This window comes from Geospiza fortis, unplaced genomic scaffold (assembly GCF_000277835.1).
Source record: "Geospiza fortis unplaced genomic scaffold, GeoFor_1.0 scaffold40, whole genome shotgun sequence".
NCBI lineage: Eukaryota > Metazoa > Chordata > Aves > Passeriformes > Thraupidae > Geospiza > Geospiza fortis.
The window spans coordinates 27,773,288-27,789,599 of NW_005054297.1; the positions used below are offsets into that span (position 1 = coordinate 27,773,288).

The 16,312-nt window shown below is 37.3% G+C and overlaps 1 protein-coding gene across 1 annotated transcript in view; it reads right to left on the minus strand.

Annotated features, from left to right (window-relative positions):
- The window catches only part of GRIA2 (glutamate ionotropic receptor AMPA type subunit 2), a 64,190-nt gene that overhangs the window by 29,284 nt on the left and 18,594 nt on the right, over window positions 1-16,312 (minus strand). Inside the window, exons 3-5 of the mRNA XM_031055570.1 lie at window positions 14,413-14,609; window positions 10,167-10,220; window positions 7,754-7,915 (exon numbers count right to left, since the gene is read on the minus strand). Coding sequence (XP_030911430.1) covers window positions 7,754-7,915; window positions 10,167-10,220; window positions 14,413-14,609 — 413 coding nt within the window. The remainder of the gene's footprint in view (window positions 1-7,753; window positions 7,916-10,166; window positions 10,221-14,412; window positions 14,610-16,312) is intronic.

The window sequence follows — 16,312 nt, forward strand, 5'->3', positions numbered from 1 at the left end:
AGACCAAGCAGGAATAAGAACAAAATGTACAAATAGAAAGGGAAAAGAATTCTCTGAAAAAGATAAACTCCAAGAACAGGATTTTAAAAAATAATGTGAATGTTTGAGGTGTTGAAGTATGTGTAGAGTTTGACTTTTTATTATGAGTATGGGGTTTGACATTTTTTGGTGTTTGCTATTTTGTTGGGTTTTTTGTTTGTTTGGTTTGGTTTTTGGGTTTCTATTTTTTTTTCCAGGAGGGGAGAGAGAAAAAAATCCAATCAGCAGTCTCATCCTATAAACGGTGGTGTTCTAAGAATGTTCAAAATATGCCATCTAAAACTAATAGTAATAGTTCAAGCCTTAAATTTAAAACAATGGGGAAAAAGAAGAAACACAAAAAGCCCTAAAACAATTCCTAAACCACAATTCCCCATGTTCATTATCACTCCTCATCTACCCTAATCAGCAACAAGATACCTGTTGTATCAAGATAAAAAGCTTCCTCCTGTTTGCTCCAATCTAATTTCCAAGCAGAATACTAATAGAATTGAATACACCATTCTCACCAGATGCCTGATTTCACCAAGACATAGTTATTGTCAAATAATAATAAACACTTCATTTTTACTTTTCTGCCACCCCATGCTAGGTAATACGGGCAGCTACCAACATTAATTGGTACTTAATTTGCCTGACTTGCCCCAGAAAAAAACCTGCATGTCTCCCCTCCTTATTCATTTAAGTATCCCCAGCGCTTCTCCTCCTCCCTTATTCCCCTGACCCAAGAAACTTGAAGTCACAGACACCTCTCCAGCTCTGAGCTGCACCACATTTCTGTGTCTTTCACTCACATTTCAACAGCCTCTTTTCACTTTGCTGACCCCTTTTTTGCACGACATCATTCCTCCTCCTACTACTATTTTCATCTTTGTCTATGACTCCCTCTGCTCCTCTTATATCCCCACTTCTTCATCAAGCTGTACTGTCCTAAATGACATTGATCTTTGTGAGGCCAGGGTTATGTCTGATCTTGAGGAACACTTGAATCATGAAGGAGTTGTAGCTTTTCCTGTTTATATCCACCATATCCAGATGAATTGCTGGCTGACAAAAAGCAATACAGAATTCCTGGAAAATAGGCAGGAGGAATCCACTGCACTTTGTTGGCTGAAGATCCTTAACAATTTATAATTACTAAGAATAAGGGGATTCAAGTTCAAAGAAATACAGTTTCATAGAGATATCAGACCTTGACTCTGTAGGTTTCTGAAGCCTCCTTTAGCACAGTTCAGCCACTTTCAGGATCGAAGGATCTGGGTCAATTGGCCTTTTGCAGGTCTGAGACAAATCTACAGATATTGCCTCAAACCACCCACTGCTTTCAGTGACTAAATGTTCCATTCCTTAATTGACTTTTCTTAAAAGAAAAAAATAACAACCCAACCCAAACCAGCTATGCTGGAATGAGTGATTATTTACACAAAACAGCCTTAAGCTATTAAAAAGAAACATGAAGTTTAACACTGAAATTTTTTATGCTCACATTTTTTGTATTTATTTTTTCAAATAGAGAAGACTGAACACTGGGATTTGAAAGCCCAGTGAAATCAGGTAGCTGGAACAGTAACTGCTAGATGAATACCTTTTTTATGGCCAGAAAACCGAAATGCAAGGACTGAAAACAGGCAGAACAATCTCAAAAATATACAGTTTTATAAGGAAACTTAGGAAAAAAATATTCCAGATCAGTTCCTTGTAATAAATACTAAAAATTACCTATTAAAAATCGTATTTATAAATCATTATGATCCACATGAATTAAGGTATATTCAATCATATTTTTCTATTAAAACTGTAGCAGGTGCAACAGAATATCCCCTGTAACTCCTATTAAAATTCATTGCATTATAAAACCATTTTCCAACACACTGTAATCATAAGAGACAAGGCCCAAAATGAAGATAATGTCTAATTCATCAACTGTACACTTTTGCTTTGTCATCTATATCTAGAAAAACTGCCTTCTGAATTTTCAGTGTGAATAATTGTTTTCAGTGTTTTCTTCTTTGTTCATATTGTTTTCTTCTTTGCTCCTTATTATAAGTGTGTCATCTAAATGTTAATTATTTCTGCAAGGTAAATAATTGTGTGCTATGTATTTTTGTATTTTTTCTTCTGCATGCTACCTGTATTGAATCCTTCAGCTAAATTAGCAGCAGTACAGGTAAACGAGCATCTTTCAGTTATAAGCACCATTACTCCTGACTTATGGTTTCATAATAATGGTTTCATAATAACTGCCTAAAGACTATATGACTTGGCTATAAAGAAAAAACCCGAAAATATGAAACTACTGAAGACAAAATCAGGAGGCAAAAATAATCTAGTGTTTCTGGTGTCTTAGCTATGCACTGGTTGGGTGGGGAAAGAGATTATGAAGCCAGAAATACAATCATGAAAAGAGAACATCTGAAGCATTATGTGCCAGCATGAAACAGTTTCACCCATCCAAAATAGCTGCATGAGTACCAGGGTTGTTATCACCTTCTGACACAATGGGATTCTCTACAAGTCTGAGCTTAATTAGGTCTTCAACCAGGCAGCCCCAATTTTTTTTCTGCATGCTGCACATAGTTTCTGTATATATCATATGCAAGCTGTCTCAGGCACTTCAAGCCTCAGGTTCCTCTTAGAAAAGCTTATCCCAGAGTAGGATGGCTTGTAGAATAGACTATCTCAGTTGGACAGACCTACAATGATTATCTAGTCCAACTGCCTGAACAATTCACGGCTGACCAATTCTAAAGTGGGTTTTTAGCAGAATTGTCCCAATCCATCTTAAACAGACAGGCTCGGGGCATCAACCAGCTTTCATGGAGGACTGTTCCTGTGTTTGACTACTCTAAAAAATGAAAGAAGTGTAAATAAATGCTTCCACAGGTCCAGTCTGAACCTGCTCTGGGGCAGCTCTGAACCATTCCCACACATCCCCTTGTCACTGGATACCAAGGAGTGGATTTCCACACCATCCTCTCCACCCCCCCTCCTTAGAAAGCTGTAGAGAAAAATGGGGTGACTCTTCTGCCTCCTCCTCTCCAAAGGAGACAAGCTCAGAGACCTTTGCTGTCCCTCACAGGTCATGCCCACTTGAAGCCTAGTGCTTAGATGGGGGGTTGGCTCTGGCTGGACACTAGGTGCCACCAGAGCTGTTCTGTCACTCCTTTCCTCAGAGGGACTGGGAAGAGAAAATAAAATGAAAGGCTCATGGGATGGGATAACGGCAGGGAGAGATCACTCAGCAATGACCATAACAGGAAGAACAGACTCAACTCAGAAAAAATTTAATTACCAATCAAACCAAAGTAGGATAATGAGAAAATAAAAAATAAATCTCCAAACATCTCAACCCATTTCTCCGTGGGCTCAACTTCACTCACAATTCTTTATACTCTGTTCCCACAGTGGGACAGGCAGATGTGGAAGGGGGTTGCAGTCTGTTCAGCACCCATCTCTACCACTACTTCCTCCTCACAGGGTGGACTCCTCACACTCTTCCCCTGCAGGGAAATTTCTTCTCTGGCACCTGGTCCACCCCCTGTCCTTCCATCTGCACTGTCTGCAGGGCTGTTTCTCTCATATATTCTCACTCCTCCCCCTGGCTGCTGTTGTGCAGCAGCTTTTTCCTCTTCTTGAATGCGTTATCAGAGGCACCACCACCTCCACTGATGAGCTCAGCCTTGGGGGGCCAGAGGGTCAGTCTTGGAGCCAGCTGGTATCGGCTTCGGACATGGGGGAAGCTTCCAGAAGCTTCTCACAAAAGCCACCCCTGTGGTCCCCTTCTACTAAAACCCTGCCACACAAAGGCAATACAACTTATGTCTCACTACCCTTCAGGAGATAGAGATTGAACTTCTTTCAGCAAATAGACCAAAGAGACAGAAGGGCTGATCAGATCAGCAAATTGGAGCAGTTGGATATGAACGGATGTGTCGTCCTTCAGTGTCCTTCCACAAGATCAAGAAGCTTGCCTTAAATGTAACAGCCTGGAACAGCATTAGGCTCAGAAAGCCCAGCCAATTTGTAAATACACAATACTGGATCAAAAGAAAATTTCAAATTCGGCCTTTATAAAATTAAACATGTCTTTCTTTTTCTACTTGACAAAAGATTAGCCAGGATGCTCAACTCTATGTTTCAAGATCTACACAGTAGCTCTTCTAGAACTGCATGCATAGACTGGTAACACCCTTGGTCACAACAGAAATGTTTTAAATTTAACCTGAAGTAAACAATGTATCAGCGTTAATTTTGAAAGATATAAAAATATTCTGTTAAAAAGTCTGCAAAGCAGTTGTTTTAGGCATCCTGCTTAATCTATAAAACTCGTGCTTTTATCAGTACATGTACAGTGCAGCAACAAATGAGATCAGTGTCTTTTCTCATCTATGTCCTAAGACAGCAATTTTTTATAATTAATATTTTACAAATTGTAAAGATACATTTTTAAAGCAATTTGATACAGACACCCTTCTGGGCATTTGTGGAAGAGGCTTTTAGCAACGCTCTTCTTTCTCAAAGAGCATGTTCCTTTGAAATGCACTTTTTCTTAGAAAGGGTGCCTTGCTCTATTTTCAGGACTGTACTTGGATGCTGTGGTATGTCTTATCAGCTCAGTCATAGTCCATTGACTTGCATTTTGTAATGTGAAATGAATGTACACTTACTTTTGGTTTACAAAAGGAAGAGTTGCAATGTTTTTGTCTGCAATGACAGAACACTTGCAATCCCAGAGATAATATGACCTGTTAGGGGCATGTAACCACCTCTCACGTCTACACTGATGATGCAGGGCTCTTGTCAGCCTTCCTGTCTGCTTCATACAGAATCTGCAGCAAGAGTTTCCTAGATGCCATGGGAGTGGGAGCAAAAGTTCATTTATCAGCACTGGCAATTTGGACAACTACCTCAAAATCAAAAGGGGAAAAAAGTTATTTGCAAGACCACTTAAGGGACAAGTGGGAGACCAGTACATTAACCTGCTCAGTAATCTTGATGTTTATGCAGAAGCAGAGGGTAACACAGCTAGAATAACAATATAAGAAAGGATGAAATGCTTACAAAGGACAGGTAAGAAATGCAACTCAGCACGAGTTGATGAAAAAAGCCTGTACTTAAAAGTAATGATGAAGTGGACAGATATAGTATGAGCCTATCTAAATTGGCAGCAGCACAAGAAAGGAATGCAGAAAAAGATTTGGCTGTTAACATCTATCCCATGAGAAATACATCTCACTAGTGTCATGGTGGTGAGGAGAGGAAAAAAAAAGTAGAAGAAACTAATACAAAAGAACCCCCTGAAATGAGTACTGTCTCTGAGACACATGAAGCCATTATTTCCATTTCCTCAGCACAGCACTCAGATGTGTTGCAGTAGCCAGTCTGGCATTTCAAAGAGGTACCAAATAGAAAGGCTCCAGAGCAAAATGACAAACAGGATCTGAGAGCAGAAAAATCAAAAGAAAAGAGATTATTTGGTTTTGCAGGGAGGAAAGAAAGACAGAAAGGGTGGCAGCCATTTTCAAATACAGGAGGACAATGAAAAAGCAGAAGCCTCTCACAGCCATTAGAAACATATAAAGGAGTAATGGATTGGGTGATATCAAAGCTGATTAAGGTTAGACAAAAGCCAAAACCAAGACAGTTTAAGTGCTGAAATAGACGCTTGGAGAAGCTGTGAAATCACTGTTCAGAGGAACTGCACAGGTTTATCTGATTCTGCCTTCAGGCAAGAAGGACAGAAGGGTGACTGACCGCTCAAAGACCTTTCCTGCCCTGTTTCCATGATTTCTATGACTCTACCCTGCCTCTAGCTCCCTCTAAAGTGGAAATGAAATGTGACATATCTCTAACCCTACCTGTAATGACAAGCAAAAATGACAACTGATATGTGTATAAGGGCAAGAGATAGAAAGCTACACAAAGAAATACAGTAACTGGTACAATCAATGTCACCAAATATTGCAATATACATCTACACTTTCCTCACCATCAATACCTCTAGCATTTATAAATTATCTGATAATCTAACATAGGTCTCAATTTCTTGAGTGAGTATCACTGCAGTCCTAAATATATCTTGAGCAAACAATATAAAAGAGAGGTCAGCCTTTTAAACTAATTTAAAATGTGTTTTAAATTAATGAAATTCAAGATACTTTATTTTTCCTATCCATAACAAAATAAACCTCAAAAGCAGAAGATATTGCAAATACTTTCCTTCAACTCTTTCAATTTCTTCTAGAATTGAAAGGACTTATCATGGAAGAAATAAAGGGAATACCTGTGACAGAGTTAGAGATTTTAGTGCTTTAATACAACATTGCCACCACTTCATGTTATCTAACACACATGCAATTTCACCCCAGCGTAAGTAACACCAGAGACTTTATTACTGTGTCTCACCCATTTATTTTTCCATCTTGGTTTCAGTTTGAGTTCTTCACTGTAGTCATGTGTTTTATGTATTTCCCTATTATTATTTCCAGACTGATTTTGCAACATGAATATGTAGGCAGATTTGGGCACTCAAGAATCAGAGAGACAAAAGGATTCTGTTAATTCTCCACAGGCACATCCCTTCCCTTTTTCCTACATGAGAGCAATACAGATTACATATACTCCACATCTGTAATACAAATGTACCTAAAGACCTCACACAGACTCCAGTTTACTTTGTCAAACATCAAGTAAGAAATTCACTACCTCTGTCATAAAGATTTTAAACTATCAAAATAACCACAGAAAAAAATCACTTTGACTAAGTTACCACCAAACTTGGCCTCATAAAAAAGGAATCTATATTATTTTTTTTATTAAAATTAAGGTTTTCTATCAGGTCTTTAAAAAAATGGTTCTTCCTTCCATGCTGAACTTTTTATTAATTTCATTATAAATTAAGAACATGCTTCATATTCAAATTATAGCACAAAAAAAGATATGGCTAGAATATTTGCAACTTATTTTTTTGTCTTTTAGAGCTATTTAATACCATGTTCTTATTAAAATCTCTGACTGTATTACTTAAAACAGAAATTATCTAACATAAAAATTGAATTATTCTTTTTAATATCCTGCAGCCACTAATTGATAGTTAGAGAAAGTGAGAAGGTACTATTATCTTAGTCTCATCCAGAAGTAAAACTGAGGTAAAAAAGCTAAACCACCTGCCCAGTGTTACACTGTGTGTCATGCAGGCCTGAAATCAGACCACGATTCTGCATGTCAGGCATAGCATTGAATTTTTTAAGTCTGTAAGACTTGGGCACCTGTCTCAAAGGAACTGTCTAGCCATTTCTTTGGGTTATTATGTTACATCAAAAAAGTGCTAAATCTGTGCTCCCCAGAAACATGATTAATATTTGTCTTTAAACATTTCAAACTACAGAGAAAGAGAAACATTTCAAAACACAGAGAAAAATCAAAAAAAGTCAGTAGATCTAGTTAATCTATCATCATATCTAAACCAATTACCTAACAAGCTGCCAGGCACAGATTTCCAGGGACACAAGAAAAAATTATCTTGAACATTTTTAAGAGTGTAGCATCTTTGCTTAATCAGTCCTATGACAGAGAATGTTAAAAGTACTCCAGAGAAATATAAAATTATGTTGGGACTGTGGCTTTTCAAGGGCTTTCCCTGTCTCTTGCATTTCTATTCCAAACCCTTCACTTCCTGTACTTCTAGTGCAGTTAAAACAAACATAAGACCTACCTTGATTGTACTAGTGTGTGCACCAGGATATTCTTTTTCCTCCAGTGTTGACCAACGTTGTATAAATTTTGACACCACGGGATCATCATAGTCAACTATCTGAAATCCTGAGACATTAGCTCCTCCAAACTGAATTTTTGACAAATCTCCATCAGTAAATCCCTGAGCACAGAAAAAAATGTCTGTTATTTTAATAGCTTTGGCAGTTCTTTCAATAGTGTATAAAAAGTAAGAGTTACCATGTGACCTCTACTGCAGAACAGTAAGCCAACATTTTCCTCAAACTGGATCCACCTTAAATCCTGGGCTGCCAGGATTAAGTCATCAGTTCCATCAGCCAGCAACGCTTCTTGCTGCCCTAGATGAACACTTTTATAGAGAGCAAGGGCTGAGTGGACCTGTCCTTGCCATCCTAAACATCCTGTTAATTTTAAGGGGATCAGTTAGGTGAGAAAGGGAAAATGAGACATGAGTAACAGGCAAGCAAGTTTTAGGCAGGAATACTTACAGCCACAGCTGTATCTTCTCTTTTAGGAACTCCAAAGCATGTGGAAGGACTTGCCATCTCCACTGCCTCAACCCTCTGACATAAAGAACTACTTCCCATTCTTAAAAAAAGTTATTGCGTTCTGTTTTCTGTGATTTAACTTCACCCAAATAACCATACAAAGTATTTACATGAAATAATGATGTCAGACACTTCATTATAAATGAATGCTGTGAGTGAATACAAAAAGAAGCAGCAAATTCAAACCACGCTATCAGAAGTTGCTACAATTGCCATATGAGATGCTCTTTAATTACTGCATATTAATGATCCTCATGTGTTGTTGCCTGCTAATACAGACACTTCTACACTGATCATGCAACTTGACATCCATTGTATATTCAAACCTCTTATCCATCTATCAGCATTTCTTAATTTTCAAAATAGATAAATTTCTTGAATGACTGATCAGACTGGAGGAGAATATTATTACAGTCAAAAAGAAGAAAGCAGATGGATTCAGTGAAGATATTCAAATACTAGATAAGCTTTCCTTCTGGCAGAGAAAACCAAGTTTTTAAAAATCACTTCCATAAACATTTTATACATGATATTAAACAGCTTTAACACATAAGATTCAGTAATTTTTAGATCTTATGGACTTACTGTTACAAATTTAAAGCAATGGCTAAAATAGCAACCAGTGAACATCATGAAATCCACTGGGCACATTTTCTAAAATTTCCCTTAAGACTCAAAATACTGTTTATGCAACATTTGGAATGCAAACCACAGATGTCTAACAGATAATTTCTCACATTTTTTAAGACTTTTATGCCTGCTTTGTGAACATCAGCACCTCAAATTCTTTATCCAAAAATTAGTTATTAAGATATAAGAATGAAACCCCAGTGTTCAGCTTTTAAAGAGGCCTTTAAAGCAAAAGATTTCTTCACACCATGGCACCCACATGACTCTTCAGAGCTCTGCCTGCCTGGAGGGGGAAGTGTTTCCATCAAAGGCCAGGAGGAGACAGGGGTTATGCCTCAAGGGCCAGAGACACACCATGCTCCTCAGGCTCCTCAAAGCACTATGGAAGACAGTGTCAATTGGGGCCCTGCTGGAATTTGTATCAAACACTGTCACAGTTCAAGAATAAATGATGAAAAAAAATGGTTTGGTGGCACTCACACTATACAACCCCCAAAAGTCTTGAACAGGATAACTGAGATTTGAACATACAGAATTTGTTTTGTCTGTTACAAAAAAAAACCCCAAACTGGATTAGTTTCCCTAGCTTCAGTAAGTGTTTATAGGCTTTAATATCAGTAAAATGGCCCTTCACCTTTAGACACAATTTCAAAAACATTCCATTGACAGAATTTAGTGAGTTTTCTGAGCTTTCCCTGCAGGAACACTATTAGCTATACTGTCTGATCACCTAAGTTCAAGAAAACATGAATTCAGACTGATCACCCAGCCAATCTGAGGGATGAAATGTGGAAAATCTGAGACTCACTAGTCTAGCAGAATGAAATGTGAGAACTGTGATTCTTGAGTAGTTTAAAAGTAATGAGAGAGAAATCATCACCTTGCTGAATGAATGTATAATCCTATGATGGAGGAAGTTATTTCTCTATTTTACATACCTTCTTTTTCTAAAGTATGTAGAAAAAGTAAAGTTCTATTGAGGGTGCTGAGCAACTTTCATTCTCATTGATGAAAACATCATAAGAGGCATTTAAACCCTGAAAACACTCAGCCAATAAACAAACAATCTCAACACATGCATTCATTTAGCAAAGATAAAGATATCTAGCTTTTTTTCCTTTTTCTAAAATGTATTTAAAACAAAATACTAGTAGATGTGCTTCCATAAATAGTCAAATGAGCAATACAGGTATTGTAAATACTAAGAATGCTTACCAGATTTGCAATGATATAGTGGTATCCTTTAACATGTTTACCAATTGTGATAACCTGTAAAAAACAAGAAACACCCCCATAATGGAGAATGTTCACCTGGTATACAGACAAAGACTTGAAAGGTACAAAATGCAGTGTGATGTAAAAGCTAGGGCTTTTTTAGTCTTAATGCCATGCAATACTGAGTTTGTGTGGTGCTTTATCCTTTATTTTACCTAAGGCACCACTGAAGATATTCTTTGCTGGTAGAAATTAGCCATGTTGAAGTCCAAGTCCCAAGAGGGAGAGTCCCTCCAGACACAGGTGCTGAATGCTGATTGCTGTGGTGTGTATTCAGGCACAACCAGCCAGGAGAGAGCAGGCACCACGTGCTAGAAACACTGTGCCTCACTGACTTCTGCCAGATTCTGACCACTGACATTCATGAGTTATGAGGAAACCTTGCAAAGTTCAAATTGTTTATTGCCCTACGTCTTCCTCACCATCTCCCTCAAAGCCAGCTGGTGGTTTCTCAACAGTCTGTGCTGGCACATCTGTAGCACGGATTCTTCTCCCAAATTACCCAACTAAGACTATGTCTGCATGGGGAAGTTCGCATTTCGAAGCTAAGCACTTCTTCAGAGGAAGGATGTGCAGGATAAGAGGAGTCTAGAGGTTTATTCCATCTTTTGAACAATGAACTTAAATTAAGAGAGGATGACTCATTCATTTCCTCATTTCACATACAGCTAAAATATTCAGACTAGGTATCCTGAAACTTATATCAGGGTACTAGTGAACAACATTCCACACACTTGGTTTAATGAAGTTACAGAAATATAACTGAAAGAAGTTATAACAAAGAGTTTATATACTAGAGTTTGAGACTGAGAGGGATCACATTACATAGGCCATGGAAGTAATTAAATTGTTCCTCTTTTGAGGTCTATATATATATATATATATATATATATATGATATATGAACTTAAATATCCTAAAACAACTACCTGGATCAGACTACTTAAAACTAAATACTTACTAACAGATTTAAGAACTATTTTCAGGTGTATTTCTTACGTGGCTGCTGCTTCCAAAGAAATTTCAGTTATACCAAATAGATTAGCTCATCTGTATGAAATATTTCTTCATCATTGGTACCTGAGTAGACAACCAGTAGCTGCAAGCCTTTGGATCAATGCTCAGTAACTCTGCTCTAGCTGCCACTGGGTACTCTTTTATTAACCCAGCTGGCTAAAACTTCCCACTTGTCCACATGAACACCAAGGATGCTGCCAGTTAAAACTAAGAAAATTCAGTGGTAGTACCAAAAGCCATGATGAAGGAGCTGTGCACACCACAAAAGCTATTCAGCACTTCAGAGGACCTTCTCTAGCAGGGATAGACAAGTAGTAGCAGTAATTACAGAGTTGCCCAAAGGGTGTTATAAGGGTGAAATGAGATTCTGCAAAGGAAGCTGCCTGAGAAGAGACAGAAGCTATATAATGAAGAGCATGGTAACAGAGACCTGCCAGATCAGAGAACAGGAATATAAACTAGTCTGAGCAGAGCTGGGGAGCTATTTTTCAGCTCACATGAACCACTGAAATCTGAAGAGAAACTATAACACAAGACAAAAAGCAAGAATGATAAAGCAACTTGGCAAATATATTTTGTGCCTATACAAAGATCCAAGGGCTACAAAGTGTAACTGGGTAAACCTGAGGCTGTCACCTCAGCTTAAAATATTTGCAGGATAAATCAAAGCACTAAAATTACAGATTTGTTCAACAATAGAAAACAAGGAAAGAAGTGAAGAAATTGCTCCTTTCTGTATTGAGCAATGCAAATAGTACTTTGGGATTCAAGGAAAATCTGGTAAACAGAAAGCTTGTTGCATTTCTTGCAGTAAAAATACACAGAAAAAGGGATATGATGTGTCTACTTCAGGCATCCTCATGAAATGAAGGAAATTCCTGAGGGTTTTTTTCAGGGCAGGAATTAAAATAATTTTTCAATAAATAAATCTTGTAGCAAAGCAAGACCTAAAGTACACTGCTATTAGACAATAAATCAGAACACACTCTTTCACAGGCCAAGAAATCCTTTGCTCAACATTTCATTTTAAGAGAATGAGAAAATTATTAAAGAATCAGTTAGACTTTCTTTTAGAAATAGGAAGTGGTTTTACCTTTAAATGTAAGGAAGGGAAGTTACTGATTGGAAGGATAATGGACTTAAAAACCAGAACAAAGTGCAGAAACAACTAGGCTATCTTGTGAAGAGAATTCCAAGACTAAACCCCTTTGGGACAGCTGCAAACAGTTTAAGAGAACACATTCCAGGGCAGAGCAGTAAGCCGTTTAGAGGAGAGCAACTAACCAGAGTTGTTATAACTGACCTGTGAGGCTGATTTGGTTGTTATCCAGGATTCTTCAGTGACTTACAAATCAAAACAGCAGAAACAAAAGCTTAGCCAGCTGTATGTCTGAGGAGTAGCACAAGTCTGTGGGGATAAGCTGAGAAACTCTAAAGGTCTAAAAAAGGCAGAATCCATCAAAGTGCAACTAGGGCAAGAAAAATATCCCAGAAATGCAATCAAAATAAGAAGCCAACAAAGATGAAAATAGGTCTATTATGAAACAAAGACTATAAAAATGAGTCGTAACTGAAGGGAAAAGAGAGTTCTTGTCTATAAAAAGTGGCTAAAAGGTGAAACTAAAGAAAAGTACAGTCAGCCAAAGTTTCATATCAGAAGTTATAATGAATATTACATACTTATTTTAAAAGGAATGTATAGGATAGTAAGACAAATGCTAAAAATAGTCTTGTCAAGATCAAAACATGTCAAAGCAGTATCTTTCTTTTCTCTGGTCTGATAATCAGGAAACAGCAAGATGTGACATCCTGAGTCTAAAAAGGTGATTGTTCTGTAGGACATCATTAGAAACTCACAAGAGACATGGACAAGAGAAAAAGTCACTGTAAGGTAGGTAAAGAACCATTTGAAAAGCCACACAGAACCAAATGAAGAGGATCTATAAGGACTACTTATGACAAACACTGCTCTACATTGTACATTCCTTGACATTGATAAATCAGAAAATAAGATTTTTAAAAACTGCAGATGATGGAGAGATCACACTCTCAGAGATTAAATGCTCTTGAGAACAGGATAAAATTTAAATTTATCTTGAAAATCAGAAAGAGTTTGTGGCTATGAATTCCAAATAAAACACACAAACACAATGTACTCCATTAAGGACACTGCTCATTGTCTGAGCCTCCTCAAAATATAACGACCTTCAAAACAAAGACCAAAATAACAAGCCCTTCAAAAAACCTTCAAACAAATACATCCATACTCTGATGATACATCCCTCCTGATGCTGCACAGTCTCACATGATGAAGCTCAAGCCAACAGGGAACTATCCTTACAATTTTCCATTGTGCTCTGCATGCAGGAAAAGTAGGAAGGTACAGAGCCAGTAAGAACTTCCTAGGCTCTAGGAGTGAAGTGGTAGATTTCAAAGTAATGCAGTAATTTGAATCAGACCACCATGATAATGTTGCTAAAAAGAAGATTTTTTTAAAAAGTCATTTTGGCAAATAATTTGCATGGGTGGAGAGAAAACAGATTTTGCTGTTCTTTTTAAAGCTCAGGAGGCGTTAGCTATGAAAAACAGCATCCAATTTTGGTTAGCACACTTCAAGAGTGACACAAAATTAAGAGACAAGGAAGGAAAGTACAAGTGACAAAAAGCTTCAAAATACGAATTTCAAAGGCCATTAAATGAGGAAGAGAAGCTGTGATACAGTCTTCCCTACACATAAAAGGTTCTCAGAAAATGCATTAGAGGGAGAAAAATACATTCTAGGTGTAAAAAGAACTAATCCTTAGACATAACTACCTATATATTCGACCAGATATAATAGTGTTGCAACTATGTATAATACAGTATACTACTTAGGCTGTAAAAGAGTCTGAACAAGGTATTTCGTAAACTACTGTTTTTCTTTTAAATAACCAGGATAGAAAACTATACAGGATCATCCAAATAGAATTATCTTGCCTTTGGGCACAGGGAGGGATAATAGGATTGGTATGTTCACTTTCTCCCTGGCACATATGCAGTCCTCAATACAAACCTGTGACTGCCAAATGATTCATAACCATCTCAAAAATACCATCAAAACAAATGAACTCACTACATTTACTTATAGAATACTTCTAACTGCTGTCACTGAAGAAAGGAGAATAGCAAACCTGATCAACAATGTCGTTGACTTTATCGCGCTCACAGTCCAAAATCACTCGTCTTTCCTTTTTTACCTCTAGGTCTTGAAACAGTGAACGGTAAGTTTCATCTTTTCTCTCATTGTTAATATTTCCTACATTGATAGCAGTCACTTGCCATTTCTTTTCAGCAGCAGAATCCAGCACAGCTTGCAATGTTGATAAGCCTAGGAAAGCACAGGAGAAAACAGAAGATATGACTGACAAAGCTTCAAGAATTAACAAGCTTCTACAATGTGATTTGTGAGATCACTTCTTTAAGATCTCCTGTAACTTGTTTGACCTGTCCCAAGCAGGTAGAAATCAGAAACTAAGATATATGTGAGCCAAATTAATTATTATTGCATGAAACTTCCATTTGCATCACTGCAAGGCATCAAAGTAAAGCCTCATAAGTGCAACCTTTGGGTTTGGCCCAATTTTCTTCAGAATTGGATTTTGTTGTTTTCACTCATCCGCTGCTGCAATTCCACACAGTGGAAAAGAGATCTTCTAGGAGAGGAGTGATCCAATTAGAGCAAAAGGATCAGCCACCTATTACAAAAAGGATGAGCCTGATTAAAGGATCAGCTGCTTAAACAACAGCTATTGAACAGCTTTGGTTCCCAGCACTTGAGCAGAACTCTATTTAAACCCAGACCTCACTGAAGTCTATGGCAGAATTCCCATGTTCTGCAGTGATGGTAATGGATTTATTATTTCTATTGCCTACAGTCACATCCCTGATTATCAAAGATGTGCTGAGATATATTTTTCCATATAGATCAAAGGGCTCAATGCTATCATCTACAAGCAATATAGAGAGAAGTTTCCTTCCATCTCGTACCTTTGGCAAGTTCCTGATAGGAAGCTGTAATGTTTGTACAGATGCAACTGCCTACAATATACTGTAAAACCAGTGAAGATTTTACTTGACAGATTTTACTTTTTAGGGATGAGCTAATGTACTAGAGAAACATGAAAATTACTGTTGGAAATTAATTCCTGCTATACAAAAAGTACAATTTTAATGACTTCCAGTAGTACAAGAATGAGACTTATCATGTTTCAATTCCTACCAGAGAATTCTACATGATTCTAGAGAGCAGTTTTAGGGATACCAGATACTATTATAGGAAAAAAAAATTAGACTTTCTTATGAATGAATTGACATTTTTGCACATTCTTTTCTCCTGAAACTACCAAACATCAGAAGTCATTTCTTTCAGACAAATTCTGAAATGGTTTGCAAAGGGGGCTTCAGGTATAACTCTCATGAGAAATAATAGTGGTTATACCCATAAACATAGAAGAAGAGCACTGAAAATTAATTTGTCTCACAGTGTGTAGGTATAATATTAAATAAGGATTGGAGGATTGGTCCGTGTTTAGCAATTCATCTTCATCAGTGAAAATGGTAATGACATACAGCACTACACAAGACTGGTCATCAGCAAAGGCAGAAAATGGCAGGCTTCCAAAAGCATAAATTGAATTATTATCTTATATAATTTGGGTTTGCCAAGTCTCTTTAAGAAAGACTGATATTAGGTTTTGCATGTCATGTAATGAATATTTAAAATCACAGATAACTACAGTCCACTGGTACATATAATCTATTTCAAATCCCAAAGATTAATCTGGAGAACTTGTGTTAGAAGGGAAAGATTAGTAATGTAAGCAAACTGAGAGATGCAGGGAACATCTTAAAACACTGAAAAGCACTAAAGTATGTTTAAACCTCAAAATACTGGTTGAAATGATGAATTAAAATTTTTTTAAAGACAAATCAGCCAAACTGAAGCCATTCATTCTGAACAATTGTTTCAAATATCATGTAGAAGATTTCAGGTTCTCCAACCTGTCTAAATATCCTCTGAGTTAAGCAATC